This window comes from Lipotes vexillifer, unplaced genomic scaffold, assembly GCF_000442215.2.
Source record: "Lipotes vexillifer unplaced genomic scaffold, Lipotes_vexillifer_v1.1 scaffold104, whole genome shotgun sequence".
NCBI lineage: Eukaryota > Metazoa > Chordata > Mammalia > Artiodactyla > Lipotidae > Lipotes > Lipotes vexillifer.
This window is the reverse complement of record NW_006789458.1, coordinates 104,694-125,031: the sequence shown is the minus strand read 5'-3', so window position 1 is coordinate 125,031 and position 20,338 is coordinate 104,694. Positions and strand designations below refer to the sequence as shown.

At 38.3% G+C, this 20,338-nt stretch overlaps 1 protein-coding gene across 5 annotated transcripts in view; it reads left to right on the top strand.

Annotated features, from left to right (window-relative positions):
• The window catches only part of RGS7 (regulator of G protein signaling 7), a 615,580-nt gene that overhangs the window by 561,143 nt on the left and 34,099 nt on the right, over positions 1 to 20,338 (top strand). For all 5 annotated transcript variants that reach the window (XM_007462619.1, XM_007462616.1, XM_007462617.1 and 2 more), the window contains one exon: positions 16,471 to 16,545. In XM_007462619.1, coding sequence (XP_007462681.1) covers positions 16,471 to 16,545 — 75 coding nt within the window. The remainder of the gene's footprint in view (positions 1 to 16,470; positions 16,546 to 20,338) is intronic.

Sequence of the window (20,338 nt, the reverse complement as noted above, 5' to 3'; positions counted from 1 at the left end):
ATAATTTCCCTTTCCCTTCCTACCCAATTGCATGTGGATCTTTCTTACAGCCTTGGTTGTATAGTAGTCTTTCTGCCAGTTTCACATTCGTTTTCAGGAAGAATTGTTCCACATGTAGACATAATTTTGATGTGTTTGTGGTGGGAGGTGAGTTCCGTATCCTCCTACTAGCCATATTGATCTAAAGTCTAGATACCAGTGTTCTTAAGTGCACACACACACACTCATTCACACACACCAAAAAACATTAAATAAAACCCATTTTGTACTTTTAACATGAGTAGAGCTCAGAAGGCACTATTACATAAAATCTATTATTTCTTTCTTTCATTCATTTACTCATTCACTAAACATTCATTAAACACCTACCAGTTATTAGGAAATTTCAGTCTCTAATGACAGATATTAAGACAGGAAAAGTCCCTATATTTGAGGAGCTTACTTTTCCATGGAGAAAGACAGAGTTAACAAACAAATGTAATATACAAGAGTGTTCCAGGTGGAGGTAAGTATTATGATAAAAATTTTAAAAGATGATACGCTTGGAAGGGATTGGAGGGAGTTACTTTAATTCAAATAGTCGAGTAAGGCCTCTCTGAGACCCAAATGACAAGGGGAGGGAGCATCTAGTACAGAGGAAAGAACCTGGTAAATATGAAGAACAGAAAGAAGGGCAGTGAGATTGGAGAGAATTTAGCAAAGGCAAAGAGGTACCAAGTGGGGTTGGAAAGGTAAACTGAGGCTATTTATATAGCACCTCAAGGAACATGGCACAGAATTTACCATGGATCCTAAGTATGATGATAAGAGCTTAGAACAGGAGAGTGATGATATGGCATTAATTTCAAAAGGTCACTCTGGCTGCTGTACAGAGAATAGCTTGAGGACAGAGTGAAGAAAGTTGGAAGGGAATGATGAAGACAAATCAGAAGGCTGCTGCAATAGTCCAGATGGGAGATAATGGCATCTTGGACCAGGGTGAGAACAGTGAGGATGGAGAGAAGCAGATAGATTCAAAATGTGTTTGGAGGTAAAGTTCACAATTTGATGAATCAACTGTGGGAAGTAAGGAAGAGAGAAGTCCGTGATGACTCCTAGGTCATGGCTTGAATATCCTGATGCATCAATGGTGGTGGCATCTACTAAAAGGAGAGCTGAAAAGGAGTAGGCTGGAGGTCAGAAAAATTAAGAGTTCTGGTTTGGACATTGTTTTCCCTTTTGGGGAAACTTAACTAAGGTTAGTACTGTGTCTGGAAAGCTTTTCCCACAAAAGGCTGGGTGTAGAGCAGAGTGCCTTATTATCCACTTTCAGGATTTGGGGGAGCTGCTTCCTTAAAATGCTGGCCAGTCACCCACTTCAGTTTGCTTTTCTTCCCACCTCTCAGAGCACAGAATGAATTTCCAGCTCCTGTTCTTCCTGTCATGCCCTGTCTTAGAACTCCAAGTAAATGTTTGATGTCGTCTACTCTAATCCACTTAATCAGTGTGTATCATGTTTATGTCCTAAGTTTTCCAAAAGACATCATGAGAATTCATCAACATTTCATTTGCCACAGTTGTTATACTTGCTACCTCACATATCCAAAAATCAAACTCTATCCAAAACACAGCCAAAAAAATAAACTCTAAAAGTCTTAACTTTTTTAAAGACTTGTTAAAACTCCCACACTTTAACTCATGTGCTTTGATAGGTTCATTTGCTAAAATGTGAGGCACTATGTTAAAGTAGTATTTGTTGGATTTCCTGACCCCTGTCAGACCCCAAGTAACAAATTAAGTGATGGGGTGTTGTTGGAGGCAAGGATACTGAGAGCAGCAAAAGTGATGACTGACAGAAGGTAGAGGCACTCTGAAATGGCATAAAATGACATAAAATCTCAAAAGACATTGAGAATTAGGGCCACCTCACCTCATAGGCATTGTTTTCTTAAGGACAGCAAAATAAGTCTTGTTCCCACTAATGACCTTGAATCAACAAGAAATTTTGCATTGCTTTGGATGCAATTATGTAAGAATTCAGGGGACGTATGGGAATTATTTTTTTAAAAATTTTTCCTAAAGGTGAAAATAAAATAAAGTTTTGATATTTAGTGATAAGTATGTAATCTGGAAAATAACTTTATTTGAAACCCTCTTTTCTGAAAAAACCAAATAAAGTACTTATCTTTTTCTACTTTTGGAAATCAAGTTTAATGCAATAAAGTGTGTTTCTGAAATCTATCTTCCTTTCTACAGAGGTCTTGCTAACTGAGATTTCTGTTACATGCAGCCTTTCTCTGTGTGCCTGGCCTGTCAAGGGAGGTACACCTCTCCATGTGGAACATATGACTTAGGAGCCTCTCATATCCTTTGGAATTCAAGGCTATTGAATTCAAGGCCACTTTTGTAATTCAAGGCACTATTACATTCAATATATGTAATTCATCATATATTCCAGTATATGATGATTTCTATGAACTTACTTGTCATTTTCTAGTTGTCTCATTGTTATCTATTGTAACAATTATTGTAAGCCTTTTGAACTTACTGGGTGTTATTTACACTAACAAAATTTTATTTTGTTCTTCTTCACCCCTTACATTACACCATTAAATCACCAGTACTAGCAATAGTAATATTTACAAAATTAAAAATTGTTTTCACCAACTCAGTAACTGATTCATTTCCCTCCTTTTGGGCTCTTCATTTTTATGGTGTAGAAATTTGTTGTTGCCATCAGAAAGCTAGCCTAGGTTTCATGCCTTCATTCTTACATTCAATAAGCACCTTAAGAGTTAAAGTCAAACTTTTTAACTCATTTGATGATATTAAGCCTGAGGACCAGGGATTCCAAAATTCTGTGTTGCTCCTTGAATGAGATCCCAGAGAAACAACAACACAATGTGAACCAAAATGCCACTTCACTGATGGTTACAGAAGTGCCCTAGAAGCCAATCCAGAACTCCTCAGTTTATGGCAAGTTGGAGCTTGTGTTAAATCCAAGAGGGGTCTTTTTAGTCTCCCATTTGAAAATCTTTGCATATCCCCAAATTGCAAGTAGATTCTTGTAAGGAAAAAATCATAGAAAGTGCTGGAGATCTGTCACTTGTGTACATGGCAGGCCAAGTGCAACAGAACAGAAGGGTCCATGCACGTCTGCCTCAGGCCTTTGTCTCTTCAAGGAGCTCATATTTTATTCAAGGTAAGTATAACAACTCAGCCTCTACTCAGTGATTTTTTTTTTATTCGTAAATGATTCTAGCTGGGAATATTTTCAGTATTTTAAAGTTGAACTTGAAACATGAGTCATGCCAGTGATCACAAAAGCAAACTTACTTGTTAGACTCCTCTTGGTAGCTTATTGAGAACCGTGGCAGTCTGTGCCTACACCACAACAGCTAGTGTATAAAAAAGGAATATCACTGAAGGACGAACAGACAGTTCACAGATGTTGAATGGAAGTGGTCTGATTTCAACCAAAGCAGATTAGGAGAATGTGAAGAATAATTTAGGGAAGTACAGCAGAGGCTCTGAGTAATAGGAGGCTGCTCTACCACCCTCTTGGTAATTAACCAGTAGATAATAATCTTGCACATTCAGTGATGTGCTCGTATTGCCAATGATGATGCAGAAAGGCAAAGACCCAAAAGGGTGGGCCAGAGACAGATTCTTGTACAAATATTTATGCTGGAAATGATCTGAGTCATGAATCTTGATTGGGACTGCACAAAGAGCTGCATTCCAATTGGAGAATTCAGTAAATATTAAAATTGTCTGTAAATACAATCCTGGAGTCATCCTTGATTCCTGTTTTCACTTACATTTATTTCTCTCCCAGGCTTCCTCACCTCTCCCAGGCTTTCTCTTCCCAGTTGCCAAAACCTAGGAGTCATCACTGACTATTCTCTTCCCCTTAGATTCCTGACCCAACCCATCAGCAAGTTTTAACGCAGATGTGCAGATGCCATCACCATGATCTCTTGCCTAAATTATTGCAATAACCCTGTAACTGTTGTCCTTGCTTCCACTTTTGCCCTGACCTCATCCCAATAAACCATTCCCAAAGTAATCACGACTCCTGAGTGAGTTTCTTTTTAAATAAACTTTATTTCTTAGAGCAGTTCTAGGTCCACAACAAAATTGAGCAGGAAGTATAGATAGTTCCCATATCCCCCCTGCTCCCCCCACACACAGCAACCCCCATTATCAACATCACCAGAGTGGTACATTTGTTATAATTGATGAACCTACATTGAAATATCATTGTCACCCAGAATCCATAGTTTACACTAGGGTTCACTCTTGGTATTGTACATTTTACGGGTTTGAATAAATGTATAATGACGTGTATCCACCATTATAGTATGATACAGAGTAGTTTCACTGCTCCCCAAAATCCTCTGTGCTCCACCAATTCTTCCCTCCCTCTCCTCAACCCCTGGCAACCACTGATTTTTTTACTCTCTCCTTAGTTATGCCTTTTCCAGAATGTCATATAGTTGGAATCGTACAATATGTAGACTTTTCAGATTGGCTTCTTTCACTAAGTAAGATGCATATCAGTTTCCTCATGGCTTTTTATGTTTAATAGCTCATTTCTTTTTAGTGCTAAAAAATATTCCATTGCGTACCTGGACCACATTCAGCTACTGAAGGATATCTTGTTTTTAAAATTTTTATTGGAGTATAGTTGCTTTACAATATTGTGTTAGTTTCTACTGTACAGCAAAGTGAATCAGATATACATATACATATATCCCCTCTTTTTTTGGATTTCCTTCCCACTTAGGTCACCACAGAGCACTGAGTAGAGTTCCCTGTGCTATACAGTAGGTTTTCATTAGTTATCTATTTTATACATAGTATCAATAGTGTATATATATCAGTCCCAATCTCCCAATTCATGCCACCCCCCTCCTTGGTATCCACATGTTTGTTCTCTACATCTGTGTCTCTATTTCTGCTTTGTAACTAAGATCTTTTATACCAATTTTTTTCAGATTCCACATATATACATTAATATACGATATTTGTTTTTCTCTTTCTGACTTCACTCTGTATGACAGTCTCTAGGTCTATCCAGGTCTCTACAAATGACCCAATTTCATTCCCTTTTATGGCTGACTAATATTCCATTGTATATATGTACCACATCTTCTTTATCCATTCCTCTGTTGATGGACATTTAGGTTGTTTCTGTGTCCTGGCTATTGTAATTATTGCTGCAATGAACACTGGGGTGCATGTGTATTTTTGAATTATGATTTTCTCTAGGTAGTGGGATTGCTGGGTCACATGGTAGTTCTACATTTAGTTTTTTAAGGAACCTCCATACTGTTCTCCATAGTGGCTGTATCAATCTAAATTTCCACCAACAGTGCAAGAGGGTTCCCTTTTCTCCACACCCCCTCCAGCATTTATTATTTGTAGATTTTGTCATGATGGCCATTCTGACCTTTGTAAGGTGATACCTCATTGTAGTTTTGATTTGTATTTCTCTAATAATTAGTGATGTTGAGCATCTTTTCATATGCTTTTGGGCCATCTGTATGTCTTCTTTGAAGAAATGTCTATTTAAGTCTTCTGCCCATTTTTTTGATTGGGTTGTTTGTTGTTTTGATATTGAGCTGCATGAGCTGTTTGTATATTTTGGAGATTAATCCTTTCTCCATTGATTCATTTGCATATATTTTTCCCATTCTGAGGGTTGTCTTTTCATCTTGTTTATGGTTTCCTTTGCTGTGCAAAAGCTTTTAAGTTTAATTAGGTCCCATTTGTATATTTTTGGTTTTATTCTCATTACTCTAGGAAGTGGGTCAAGAAAGATCTTATGCTGTGGTTTACGGCAAAGAGCATTCTGCCTGTTTTCCTCTAAGAGTTTTATAATGTCTGGCCTTACATTTAGGTCTTTAATCCATTTTGAGTTTATTTTTGTGTATGGTGTTAGGAAGTGTTCTAATTTCATTCTTTTACATGTAGCTGTCCAGATCTTCCAGCACCACTTACTGAAGAGGCTGTCTTTTCTCCATTAGGTAGGTTTATTCCTACATCTTTTTGTTATTATTGTTGCAATAGGAAATGGGACTGTTTCCTTAATTTCTGTTTCTGATCTTTTGTTGTTAGTGAATGGGAATGCAAGAGATTTCTCTGCATTAATTTTGTGTCCTGCAACTTTCCAAATTCATTGATTATCTCTAGTATTTTTCTGGTGGCATCTTTAGGATTTTCTATGTATAGTATCATGTCATCTGCAAATAGTGACAGTTTTACTTCTTCTTTTCCAATTTGGATTCCTTTTATTTCTGTTTCTTCTCTGATTGCCATGACTAGGACTTCCAAAACTATGTTGCATAACAGTGGTGAGAGTGGACATCCTTGTCTTGTTCCTGATCTTAGAGGAAATGCTTTCAGTTTTTCACCATTGAGAATGATGTTTGCTATGGGTTTGTCATTTACAGACTTTATTATGTTGATGTAGGTTCCCTCTATGCCCACTTTCTGGAGAGTTACTATCATAAATTGTTGTTGAATTTTGTCAAAAGCTTTTTCTGCATCTATTTAGATGATCATATGGTTTTTATTCTTTAATTTGTTAATATGGTGTATCACATTGATTGATTTGCATATATTGAAGAATCCTTGCATTCCTGGGACAAATCCCACTTGATCATGTTGTATGATCCTTTTAATGTGTTGTTGGATTCAGTTTGCTAGTATTTTGTTGAGGATATTTGCTTCTATGTTCATCAGGGATATTGGTCTGTAATTTTTTTGTGTGATATCTTTGGTTTTCATATCAGGGTGATGGTGGCTTTGTGGAACGAGTTTGGGTGTATTCTTCCATCTGCAAGTTTTTGGAAGAATTTGAGAAGGATAGGTATTAGCTCTTCTCTAAATGTTTGATAGAATTCACCTGTGAAGCCATCTGGTCCTGGACTTTTGTTTGTTGGATGATTTTTAATTACAGTTTCAATTTCATTACTTATGATTGGTCTGTTTATATTTCTAATTCTTCCTGGTTCAGTCTTGGAATGTTGTACCTTTCCAAGAATTTGTCCATTTCTACCAGGTTGTGCATTTTATTGGCATATAGTTGCTTGTAGTAATCTCTTTTGATCCTTTGTATTTCTGTGAAGTCAGTTGTAATTTCTCCTTTTTCATTTCTAATTTTATCGATTTGAGTCCTCTCCCTTTTTTTTTCTTGATGAGTCTGGCTAAATGTTTATCAATTTTGTTTTTCTTCTCAAAGAACCAACTTTTAGTTTTATTGATCTTTGCTATTGTTTTCTTCATTTCTATCTCATTTATTTCTGCTCTGATCTTTATTGTTTCTTTCCTTTTACTAACTTTGTGTTTTCTTTCTTCTTTCTCTAGTTGCTTTACATGTAAGGTTAGATTGTTTATTTGAGATTTTTCTTGAGGTGATATTGTATTGCTGTAAACTTCCCTCTTAGAACTGCTCTTGCTGCATCCCATAGGTTTTGGGTCACAATATTTTTATTATTGTTTGTTTCTATGTATTTTTTAATTTCCTCTTTGATTTCTTCAGTGATCTCTTGGTTATTTAGCAGTGCACTGTTTAACCTCCATGTGTTTGTGTTTTTTATAGTTTTTTTTTCCTGTAATTGATTTCTAATTCCATAGCATGTGGTCAGAAAAGATGCTTGATATGATTTCAAATTTCTTAAATTTTCTGAGGCTTGATTTGTGACCCAAGATGTGATCTGTCCTGGAGAATGTTCTGTATGCATTTGAGAGGAAAGTGTATCCTTCCGCTTTCCAGTGCTATGTCCTATGACTATCAATTAAATCTGTCTGGTTTATTTCATCATTTATTTATTTGTTTTAATAAATTTAATTTTTTTTTTTTTTTTTTGGCTGCATTGCTGCGTGTGGGCTTTCTCTAGTTGCGGCAAGTTGGGGCTACTCTTCGTTGCAGTACACAGGCTCTATGTGGCTTCTCTTGTTGCAGAGCACGGTCTCTAGGCACACATACTTCAATAATTGTGGCATATGGTCTCAATAGCTGTGGCTTGTGGGCTCTAGAGTGGAGGCTCAGTCGTTGTGGTGCACAACCTTAGTTGCTCCGTGGCATGTGGGATCTTCCCAGACCAGGGCTCAAACCTGTGGATTCTTAACCACTGTGCCATGAGCGAAGTCTCTATTGTGTCATTTAAAGCTTGTGTTTCCTTATTTATTTACCATCTAGATGATCTGTCCATTGGTGTAATTGGGGTATTAAAGTCCCCCACTATTATTGTGTTACTGTTGATTTCCCCTTTTATGGTTGTTAGCATTTGCCTTATGTATTGAGGTGCTCCTATTTTGGGTGCATAAACATTTATAACGGTTATATCTTCTTCTGGGATTGATCCCTTGATCATTACATAGTGTCCTTCCTTACCTCTTGTAACAGATTTTATTTTAAAGTGTACTTTATCTGATATGAGTATTGCTACTCCAGCTTTCTTTTGATTTCCATTTTCATGAAATATCTTTTTACATCCCTTTACTTGCAGTCTTATGTGTCCCTAGGTCTGAAGTGGGTGTCTTGTAGACAGCATATATATGGGCCTTGTTTTTGCATCCATTCAGCTAGTCTGTGTCTTTTGGTTGGAGCATTTAGTCCATTTACATTCAGGGTAATTATCAATATGTATGTTCCTATTACCATTTTCTTAATTGTTTTGGGTTTGTTATTGTAGGTCTTTTCCTTCTCTTGTGTTTCGTGCCTAGAGAAGTTCCTTTAGCATTTGTTGTAAAGCTGGTTTGTTGGTGCTGAATTCTCTTAGCTTTTGCTTCTCTGTGAAGCTTTTGATCTTTCTGTTGTATATGAATGAGACCCTTGCTGGGTAATCTTTGTTGTAGGTTTTTCCCTTTCAACACTTTAAATATACCCTGCCACTCCCTCTGGCCTACAGAGTTTCTGCTGAAAGATTGGCTGATAACCTTATGGGGATTTCCCTTGTTTGTTATTTGTTGCTTTTCCCTTGCTGCTTTTAATATGTTTTCTTTGAATTTAATTTTTGTTAGTTTGATTACTATGTGTCTTGGTGTGGTTTTCCTCGGGTTTATCCTGTATGGGACTCTCTGCACTTCTTGGACTTGGGTGGCTATTTCTTTTCCCAAGTTAGGGAATTTTTCAACTATGACTTCTTCAAATATTTTTTCATGCCCTTTCTCTTTCTTTTCTTCTTCTGGGACCCCTATAATTTGAATGTTGATGTTTTATGTTGTCCCACATGTCTCTGAGGCTGTCCTCAATTCTTTTCATTCTTTTTTCTTTATTCTGTTCCTCAGCAGTTATTTCACTGACGTATCTTCTGGCTCACTTATTCGTTCTTCTGCCTCAGTTATTCTACTATTGATTCCTTCTAGTATACTTTTCATTTCAGTTATTGTGTTGTTCATCTCTGTTTGTTTGTTATTTAGTTCTTCTAGATCTTTGTCAACATTTCTTATATTTTCTCGATCCGTGCCTGCATTCTATTTCCAAGATTTTGGATCATCTTTACTATCATTACTCTAAATTCTTTTTCAGGTAGCTTGTCTTATTCCTCTTCATTTATTTGGTCTTTTGGGTTTTTACCTTGCTCCTTCATCTGTAACATATGTTTTTGTCATCTCATTTTCTTTGATGGGTGGGGCTGTGTTCCTGTCTTACTGGTTGTTTGACCTGAGGCTTCCAGCACTGGAGTTTACCGGCAGTTGGGTAGAGCCAGGTCTTGGTGCTGAGATGGTGACTTCCAAGAGACCTCACTTTGATTAATATTCCCTGGGGTCTGAGGTTCTTTGTTAGTCCAGTGGTTTGGACTTGGTGCTCCCACCACAGGAGCTCAGGCTTGACCCCCAGCTTCTGAACCACGATCCGACAAGCCACATGCAGCAAAAAAAAAAAAAAAAGCATAACAGTAACAAAGAATAAAAAATAAAATTAATAAGTAAAAAATATATTAGAAAAAATATATATAAATGAAACAATATCATGGTAAAACAGAACCACAATAGAAAAAAAGAAGCCAGAAAAGGCCTTGGCTGTGGGGGTGGGACTTAGGCAGGGGAGGGTCCTAGGCTCAGGACACTCACAGTTGGAAAATGCCCTGGGGGTGGGGCTGGGGCAGGGAGGGGCTTAGTCTGGGGGGGAGGCAGGCCTAGGCTCAGGACCCCGAAAATGCCCTGGGGGTGTTGGGTGGTAGATTTTAGGCTCTGCTTGGCCAGAGGGGCCTCAGAGTGTGGAGGATCAGTCCCAGTACCCAAGCAGGCTCCATGGGGCCCAATTGGGCAGGGGAAACACTGGCCATGTTTCCTTCCAATCCTCTGATCCCCCAAGGTTTTCTTCCCATCCCTGTTGATTCCCTCATGGTGAGTGGGCCCCTCTGAGTGTGGAAACCCCTCCCCTTCCCCAGCCACCCCTCAGGGTACCAGTCCCATTCCTCCTCCACTTCTCCTTCCCCCTTGCTCTCCCCCATGTCCTACCTGGTCACATGGGGTTTCTTTGTGTTCTCTTAGGTGTCTGAGGTCCCCAACCAGTGCCTGTTATGTGCCCTAGTGGTGAGGAGATGCAAACTCCACGTACTCCTACTCTGCCATCTTAACTGCACCCCCAGAAATTTTTAATTTTATTGACATTCAATTGATCAGTTATTTCTTTCATGGATTGTGCCTTTGTTGTTGTATTTATAAAGTCATCACCAAACCCAAAATCACCTAGATTTTCTTCTATGTTATCTTCTAGGAGTTTTATAGTTTAGCATTTTACATTTAGGTCCATTTTTGTGAAAGACATAAAGCTTGAGTGAGCTTTTAAAAATCTAGAGCATACCAAGTCACTTTCATGTTTAAAACCCTCCAATGACTTCCACTTGTGTTTACAACTGAACCAAAGATTTTACCATGGTCTATAATTTCTACCCAACTTAACCACTTTCCATGACTCCAAAGTGTCATGGTACATTTCCCTCCCCTCTGCTACAGCAGACTTCCTCGTGCCTCTTGACATGTGGGATTCATTCATAAAATACATTGAAGTAGGATTACTTAATTAAGAATCTATAGCCAACAAATAAGATTGAGTAGGAATCAAATGAGCAAGTATTATAGTGGAATATGAATGGAAGGAATTCCAGGGTAATTGCCACAAACAACTTCTTTCAGTCTGTGTTTAGCATTTAGTAAATTAGTGGGTCAGCAAGGCTGAAAGAATCAGAAGCTAAATCAATTGGCAAGTGCCCAAAACAGAAAGAAAATCTTGAATTGGCTCTTTAAAAAAATATCCTGAAGTTGAACACTTCAAAAATCTAGAATTACTTTGTATAAGAGTAGGGGATCATTTTAATTGAGGTAAAATATACTGCAAATTGAGTTTTTAAAACTGGTACAGTGTTACAGAAGGACAAATCATTTTCAATAATTTAATTGTGTTTGAACCAATAATTAAATATATTCAAAATTTTAATTTTCCCAGTCATGTCTGATTTTTAAATTTCCAGGAATATGTGTATCCCTTACTGTCAGCTCTATATGCCACCTCATTCTTAAATCTCCACTTATTTGTCACTTAGGACATTGTTTTGCCCAGTTACACATCAGCTACAGTTGATTGAATTTAAAGAGAGTTGTTCTCCATTACTATTAATAGTGCTGCTGTTCACCAAGGATCCTTAAGATATCCTAAGTTATACTGAAAACAAGTGTGCCTTCCACTACAACTAATAAAAATGCATTATGTCATGAGAGGAAATAAATGATTTTTAGATGTTTTTAAATAAAATATCAATAATGAAAGCAAGGGAGGGTGGGAGGGAGGGAGACGCAAGAGGGAAGAGATATGGGGACATATGTATATGTATAACTGATTCACTTTGTTATGAAGCAGAAACTAACACACCATTGTGAAGCAATTATACTCCAATAAAGATGTAAAAAATAAATAATAATAACAATAATGAAAGCAAGAATCCCAGCTTCTGTTTTGCAACTCATTAAGACACTTAAATGAATGCTATGGCAGTAATATTTCTCAATATTATGATCATTTTGCCCCTTCAGGAATGGATTCCAAGACATTAAATTCTACTTTTAATAAATAGTATTATAGTAATGTTACAGCACAGCTTAGTTCTGTTTAAAATAAATTCATCCTTGAATTACTAGAAATAATGTATGCTTCTTTTCTAGGCCAGTGTAAATACAACTTTATTATTCCTTAAATCCAACAATACTGTGTATTTAATATTATATATGTAAAATAGTACATATTTGAACATTTTTACTGAGTGCCTACTTGATAATGGTAACGTTATTTATATCTTATTGGGAAGATATGTTTTGTAGTTCAGAAAAACAATTTATACATAACATTTCAAGCAGATCTGCTGGCAGCTAGTGGTATATATTATATAAGCTTCAAAAAGATAACTGCCTTTTTAAAATACCAAGGCCAACAAGGTCTTATTGGGATTAAAATTGCTTAAAAGCAAAATTTTTAAAAATATTTATCTGCCATATTGGTGAGGACAAACAGAATGTACATAAGAATGGATGTCTGAAATGTTCTGTTGTTGTCTAATGCCCTCTGCCAACTTCTGTCCAGTCCTTATGCTCCTACATTGCAATGATTCATCTGTCTGGCATCCTTATTATATTAACAGAATATTGAGGTATGGTCATACTTTCCTTTTCTTTTAATTTTTAATTTTTTATTTGCTGTACGCGGGCCTCTCACTGTTGTGGCCTCTCCCGTTGCAGAGCACAGGCTCCGGACGCGCAGGCTCAGCGGCCATGGCCCCGCCACTCCGCGGCATGTGGGATCTTCCCGGACCAGGGCACGAACCCTTGTCCCCTGCATCGGCAGGCAGACTCCCAACCACTGTGCCACCAGGGAAGCCTCATACCTTCATTTTTATATCTTACCATTTATCACTAGATCTGACAATTAGATACAGAAATAAATTTTCTTAAAATTATTTTAAAATTCCCCCCAAAAATGTATTGCTGTGTTTCATTCACCACAGTGCCTGATGTCTGAAAGCAGTTATTTTGCAAGTATCAACACTAGGTCATGACCTTAATTATTCAGAAATATACTAGATGACTTTGGGCATCTAAGCTTTTTTAATATTCAAGAATCCCCTATTTAACTTAGGTACCAGAGATCTGTCTAAGCATTAGCTGTCCTAAGAGGCTCTTTAGAAATGAAAGGAAGCTGCAAGGTCACTGAGACATGCATCCCAGGTCCAGTTTATTATTTTAACCATTTTTCCATTAGCAAAAAATTTTGAACTGGCATATTTCATTAGCCTGGAATGGGAGCAGAGTTATGGGACATTACCTCAAGGTTCAGTCTTCTAATAATGTTTACTTTTAGGATCAATGCCTTCTTATTAATTTGCTGATTAATGGTAAGAATTGGTTCAAATAGAATTTTAGATGTCTGCTAATGGCTCATTAACTAAATTTGAAAGGCCATACTCTTTTAACTCTGAAAATGAAAATTCTAATTCTTTTTGAGACTGCAGTCAGATACATTCTTATGCAAGGGAAAAAAATCTTTCCTCTTCATGCCTTCACTGGTTGACACAATTTCTGGGGCCATTTGTCAATACCCATATGGTATGACTTGGTATGAAGTATGATTGATTTAGAATTCTAGCTTATAACAGAAGTTTTCAAGTTCTATTAGTTCAGACTTCTCATGTGCATAAAGAAAATATATTTTCTGTATTTTTTATAATTGGCCAATTTTTCTCAGAAACCCATTTGAAAGATAGTTTTCAACATGTGTGCTCTGCATGATACAATCATTTAAATCATCTGCTAGGAAACTTTTGGATAAGTGATCACACTTTCAATTTTTTTTCCACCTCTCCCTGATGCTATGCAAGGTTGTTTTTGATAGCAGTTTGGGGTACAAATGTTTTATTTTTATATGATCTTCTGGCTTCTTTCTGATTTCTGCTTTAGCTAGGTCAGTGGAGTCTATTCCTAGGACTGCTATCATGGGGGTACCATCTCATGTCTGGGCACTCACTGCTGGAGTTTGTGTTCCAGACATTTGCTCCCAGTGTAAAACCCCTGCACACCTCGGCCTTGGTCTCAACCTTAGGCTCCCATCCATCTGTTTATCTTGTCAGAACTTCTGCCTCCTTTACTACTGAGGCATGCAACAAACTCTGGGTCTCTTGCCTGCTGTATACGAGCCTCGGGAAACACTATTTCAGGCTCCTCTCTCGTGCCAACTCCAATTGTAAAGATTCATGTTGGCTGTGATGGCATGTGGTGATTCTTCTAGGTATATAAATGGGACTAGCTATACCACCCACACATTACAGGCTTCCTCATAATTGTCTGACCATTTCTATCACTCTTTTCTTTCCCCCTGGGGTTTCTTCTCTAGAGGAGGAAAACGAGGACACCTGTTGAGTGCTGCCTCTTACCTTTATTTTTCTTTTTCCCCTGGTCGCAGAGGGACATGCCTTTCTTTTCCTGTATATCATATCCTCATCTATCCCACTCATTAACGTATAGAAGAAAATCTCCTATGATCTATCTTGCCATGCTTGGCTCTTGATATATCGATGAGAGCTTAAAGAATTTCACTGCCTACACTTCCCTAATGAGCTTAGGGGTGGAAGACTGCAAGGAAATGGAAATTGAATAGGAAATGAACACACATCGTTCATGTTTTAAAACATTATCTTTGTTACTTCTAGATCAATGGTTATGACTCCTGGCTGCATATTAAAATCGCCAGGTGGGGAGCAGTTGGTGGGGAGGCTAAAACATACTTATGCCTAGACCAGCCACAGAAAATTAAATCAGAATATCATAAATTGATCAGCCTCATGCTGATAAAGTTTAGGTGAATTGCTCAGTGTCAGTTAGTAATAAGTCTCACCCAGGAGGGTGCTCTTCCTTCCTCCTACACTTCCAAGCAGACCACGGTGCTAAACCAGCTATTTCTATTCTTAAATAGATATGCAAACCAAATTTATAGTTTATTTAATGTTTATAGGGCAGTGTATTACAGTATATATATATTTCACATATAACCTACAAAGAAAACAATGATTTACTTCTTTATCACTTACAACATTATGGTGGAGTTTTGTCACAATAGTTGTACTATCAGGGGAGGGTTCTTTAAGGAAAATGTCCTATGTCCTCATTATACAAAGAGCTAATCCCTATTGCTTACCAGCGCTTGTGGAGAACTTCTTATTTCCCTAATCACATCAGTGCTGCCTTTTGCCTTTCCCACCACCCCCATCCCAACTCCTCAAAAGGATTGTTTCCACGTTCATATTTTCTCTGGAGTCACTTTCAAGGATAACTGATGTTCTAATGATCTTTCAATCTGTGGGGGGAAAATAGAGAAATTGAGCAGAGATGTGCAATGTAATAAGTTTTACTAGTACCGGAGATCCCTACATCCTGTATCAAAACTTGAAAGTAAAGGAAATACAACCATGTAACTGATAACTTCTAGTCACTTCTAAAGGATAAGTGATGTCTGAGGACCTTTCTAGATTTAAGATCCCAAGTATTTTTAAGTCTCCTTTCTTCTGTTTCCTGATTCATATTTTCTCTCCCCTACCTCCTCCCTCTTTCTATTCCTCTTCCCTTTCTCCTCCTCCCTCTTCCTTTTTCTCTCTGTTTCTCTTTTCTTCCTCCCTCCCTCTTCCTCTCTTCTTCTCCAAATAAAAAAGAAGCTTTACAGCTCTTTGTTTCTTTGCAACAGAATGATAAATCTGGCAAGATGACACTTCTATGGTTGTCAAAAAACAAGGAGCAGGCTGTCCACCATTTTCCTCCAATCCACCCTGTTTTAAAGGGGTTCACCTGCCTGTGGGAAACAAAAAAGAAAGTCAGGAATTCCTGAGAAGAAGCATGGTATATTCATTCCCAGTTGCTTTCTTCATCTTCCTCATTTTAACCATTAACTCCATTGCACATTCTGTCTATAGAAAACAAATATTCCAAGTCACTGGATTTCATGAATCATTGTAGAAAAATTACTCTGGGATATGAGCTGGTTCAGCTGGATGCCATTGGATTTCTAACTTAGGAGAAGCAAGCAACCATCAGAGTCTTTGTCATCAGAGAGGGTACACTCTGAGTGAAGTTGAATGCAGGTATCAGCTGGGGGTATCACCCCATTTAGTCTCTGGACACCCTTGCTCTAAATCTGTTGGGTTAGCAGCTACTAATAACACTAACACCCACTTTCACATGCAAATCTCTTGTATTTCTTTTTCCTGTTTCTCTGGGAGTTATTCTAGAATGGTATCTGAAGGCTTTTAAACTTGAGGAGTAAAAGAGTGCAAAGCATTTCATCACTGGCTACTGCTGAAAGAAGTGGCTGTGGCCATTTGAAAAGGGTGGCCAGGAACTTGTGTCATCACAGCATTTGCTCAGGTTCTGGAGAGTGAGTGTACTGATCAAAAACTTTACACCCAAAGATTCCTTTGTCTTTCTGTTTTCCATTTCTAGCCTGGATGCGTAAATACCACTGAAGTGGACATTAAGAAGTCATCCAGAATGAGAAATCCACACAAAACACGAAAGGTAAAATTGACATTTTTGGGGCTGATCTTGTGTTGGACCGTTTAGAGGATGTCAAACACACAAAAAAACCCTTTTATTCCATTTCATGAGTACCTTCTAGTATCTTCCCTGCTCTTCCTTGTTGCTTGACTGAAAGAAAATCTGGAAGTTCAAGCCCTGGACTTCTGTCAGTTCCTCTGTCCCCAGGAAATAGCCCCCATCCTGATTCTCAAGTGTGCCAAGGTCCCAAAGTGTGTGTGTGTGTAGGGGGGCGGTGGCTGTGAAAGGAAAAGGATGCTGAGAGAAGAGCCATTAACAGAAAAAGGTATCTCTTTCGGAGCCCAGGAAATGAGGAAAAGTAGGTAGAGATTATCTGAGAAAAAGTGGTACGCATGAGAGAAGGGCCTTGTTAGAGAAAATTATGAAGAAAAAAAAGACATCATCATAAAGATGTTTAATTATAGATATCGTATGAGGACCATGTTTTAACATCAGAATTTAATTTATAGTGACACAACTATAGAATAGTGGTTATAGGTTCAGGATCTCTTATGTGAGGAAGTATGTAACAAAAACAAAGTGCTCTTCTGAATTCAATGACATTTAATATAATTGCTTGAAAACACATAGCAGAAGTATCTACATTTTTTAAAGTAACACATACATGTAGAAGACGTTTTTATTTTTTCCATAAAAAATGGTTGATGCACGTAAGAATGTCTGGCCTATTGCAATCACTCTGAGGACACAGCCGAAGGTCAGTGCCACTAGATCAAAGCATCCCACAAACTTCAAGACCTTCTCTTCCGTAGCTTTTTACTTATGCAGCATTTTCCAGGATATGTGTCCCAGCAGCAGGTACTAAACACTTTTTTTGTAGTCTTATTTCTTGTCTTCTTCTTCCATCCCTAGAAACATAGCATTATGTTCAAAGGCCCCAATACGGTCCAAGTACGTTTTCTTTCTTGTAAGACAGTTTATCTTGATGTTAGCATAAAGAAGCCACAGGAAAAGTGCCATAAAATCCATTCAGATGAGGTGCTCAAAAGCTTTTGCCCCTAGCATATCTCTGAAAAAAAGAGGCAAAGCCAGACCAAAGCAAGCCTATTGGCCCTTCTCTCTTATGATCAGCCCTACTCAGCTCCTCTCATCCTCTGCTCACAGCATGGCCTGAGTGTACTGGGACGAGCTTTGTGGAGCCAAATTCAAAAATCTATCAGCTCTCCCAAAGTACATTAAGCTACTTCTCTCCACTTTCTGAATTTTGAACAGTTCAGAATACATTACTTTGTGTCAAGTTTCCCCCAACAGATACCAAGTGAGCTATGCTCTGATTCAGAAGAAAAAGTATATGGATTGATGAGATAGAACTTAAAGATTAATAAAGTAATTGTTTACACTCTCCCTTTAGCACTTTACTCAGTGATGATATCTTACCAGTGCATCATATTGCATCATTCTTTTTGAAAATTTGGGAAGCATTAGTTTGCAATGTTTATCACTGTTTATACATGAAAATATTGGTATTTCTTTATTTCCATATGCAAAATGTGGAAATTTAAATTTTAATGTGTTATAAAATGGGATAAATTATTCATATCTTAGAGCAGCACAAAAGTGTTTTAAGTAAGAAATACAATAAACTTGCAGGCAAGAGAAACTCTGCTCAAAATAGATAAAAGAGTGGAATAGTCTAAAATCTTGGGAGTAGGCCAGGGCAGAGTTAGCCCTGGATATTACTGGACGCAGGGACTCAGACACAGGCAGAGCTCTCTCTCATTCTTCTCTAGTCTCCTTTCTCTGCCCTCCATCTGCACTGGCTTCCTCCATATGGCATCAGACATGGTCACAATCATTCTCCAGTTGAGCTGAGAATCCAAAGGAAAGAGAAATATTCCCTCCCTCGTCACCAGTTAGAAAAATCCCAGAAATTCCACTCCACATAGAAAGGCATAAAAGCTTCCTGCTCTCTTTAGTTCTTATTTTAAAGTCCCCTCTCCTTGACCAAAAAAAAAAAAAAAGTAGGAGAGAATTTTCTTAGATCTCTTCTGAAATGTAAAGTGAAATCACATACGAACAGATTTAAGTAGAAAGTCAAATCTGTTTCATTTAATGAATAACCTATTCAGTATTCATTTGGATGATACTACATATGAAAAGTGCTCATCCAGGCACCCTGGGGAATAAAAGCTGTGTTAATCAAGTAAAAGCATCTTGGTTTAGTAATTATCTTTGCTATTAAAATTCAAAATGGGTCCCAATTAGTTAATTTGATTTTCCCCTATCTGCAAATATTAAGACACTGAGAAAATTTTATCTTTCTCTCTAGCCTTACCCACCCTGTGCCAAGATTTCTAATACATTTAATTTTTCTAAAAAATGCAAATCCTTTTACATTGCAAATGATCCTCATAACTTGTCAGCCAAAATAGTATCAATTTTCTTACCTCCTTTATACGTAAATTAAGCCCTGAACATAAAATTGCATTATTCGTGGCTATTTTCACTCTAGCCAAGAATCAAAGTTAAAAGCTATCACTGGTCCCCAGAAAATGAAGCTATCTGGGTCCAGCTATCACTGGTCCCTGAATCATGAAAGGGAGAATTCATGATGTTTACTTACATGTAAGGCTAAAAAGGAAACTTCCCAGTAACCTCAGAGCCAGTGGCCAGGCTGCTGGAAGACTTCTTGAAACAACACTGCCCAATGGCTTGGGTCTTATATAGAACTTCATGAAGACGATATGAAATGCATGCATATTGGAAATAATCATAGAAATGTAGAGCTAGAAGATAATTTATGGATCATTTTACTTCTATGACACCATAAATTGTGTTTTTTTCTAGAAATTTTCTAGAATTTTTCTATAAATCTTGGCCTCTCCTGTTGCGGAGCACAGGCTCCGGATGCGCAGGCTCAGCGGCCATGGCTCATGGGTCTAGCCGCTTCGCGGCATGTGGAATCTTCCCGGACTGGGGCACGAACCCGTGTTCCCGGAATCGGCAGGCGGACTCTCAACCACTGCGCCACCAGGGAAGCCCTAGAAATCTTTTAAATTATTTTAAATCTTAACCAAAAAACTGTTAGAACTGTCAGCTATCTTGTCTTAAAAGCATTTTTTTACATGAACTAGAGATTCTTATTAAAGAACTTTAAGTAATTAAACCAATGTAAGCAAGAATGGAAAGTTCACACCTTAGAATCTTTTTTATTTTCTTTATCAAAAATTAGCGTGAGGGCTTCCCTGGTGGCGCAGTTGTTGAGAGTCCGCCTGCCGATGCAGGGGACACGGGTTCGTGCCCCGGTCCGGGAAGATCCCACATGCCGCGGAGCGACTGGGCCCGTGAGCCATGGCCGCTGAGCCTGCGCGTCCGGAGCCTGTGCTCCACAACGGGAGAGGCCACAACAGTGAGAGGCCCGCGTACTGCAAAAAAAAAAAAAAAAATTAGCGTGAGACAACTGAAAAAATAGACATTGGGAAGTACAGTTGTTTCATTATTAGTGATCTTTCACTTGCCTAATTTTGTTTGTTTGTTTGTTGTTTTTCGGTACGTGGGCCTCTCACTGCTGTGGCCTCTCCCGTTGCGGAGCACAGGCTTCGGACGCGCAGGTTCAGCGGCCATGGCTCACAGGCCCAGCCGCTCTGCGGCATGTGGGATCCTCCCGGACCGGGACACAAACCCGCGTACCCTGCATCGGCAGGCGGACTCTCAACCACTGCACCACCAGGGAAGCCCCACTTGCGTAACTTTTTTTTTGCGCTACGCGGGCCTCTCACTGCTGTGGCCTCTCCCATTGTGGAGCGCAGGCTCC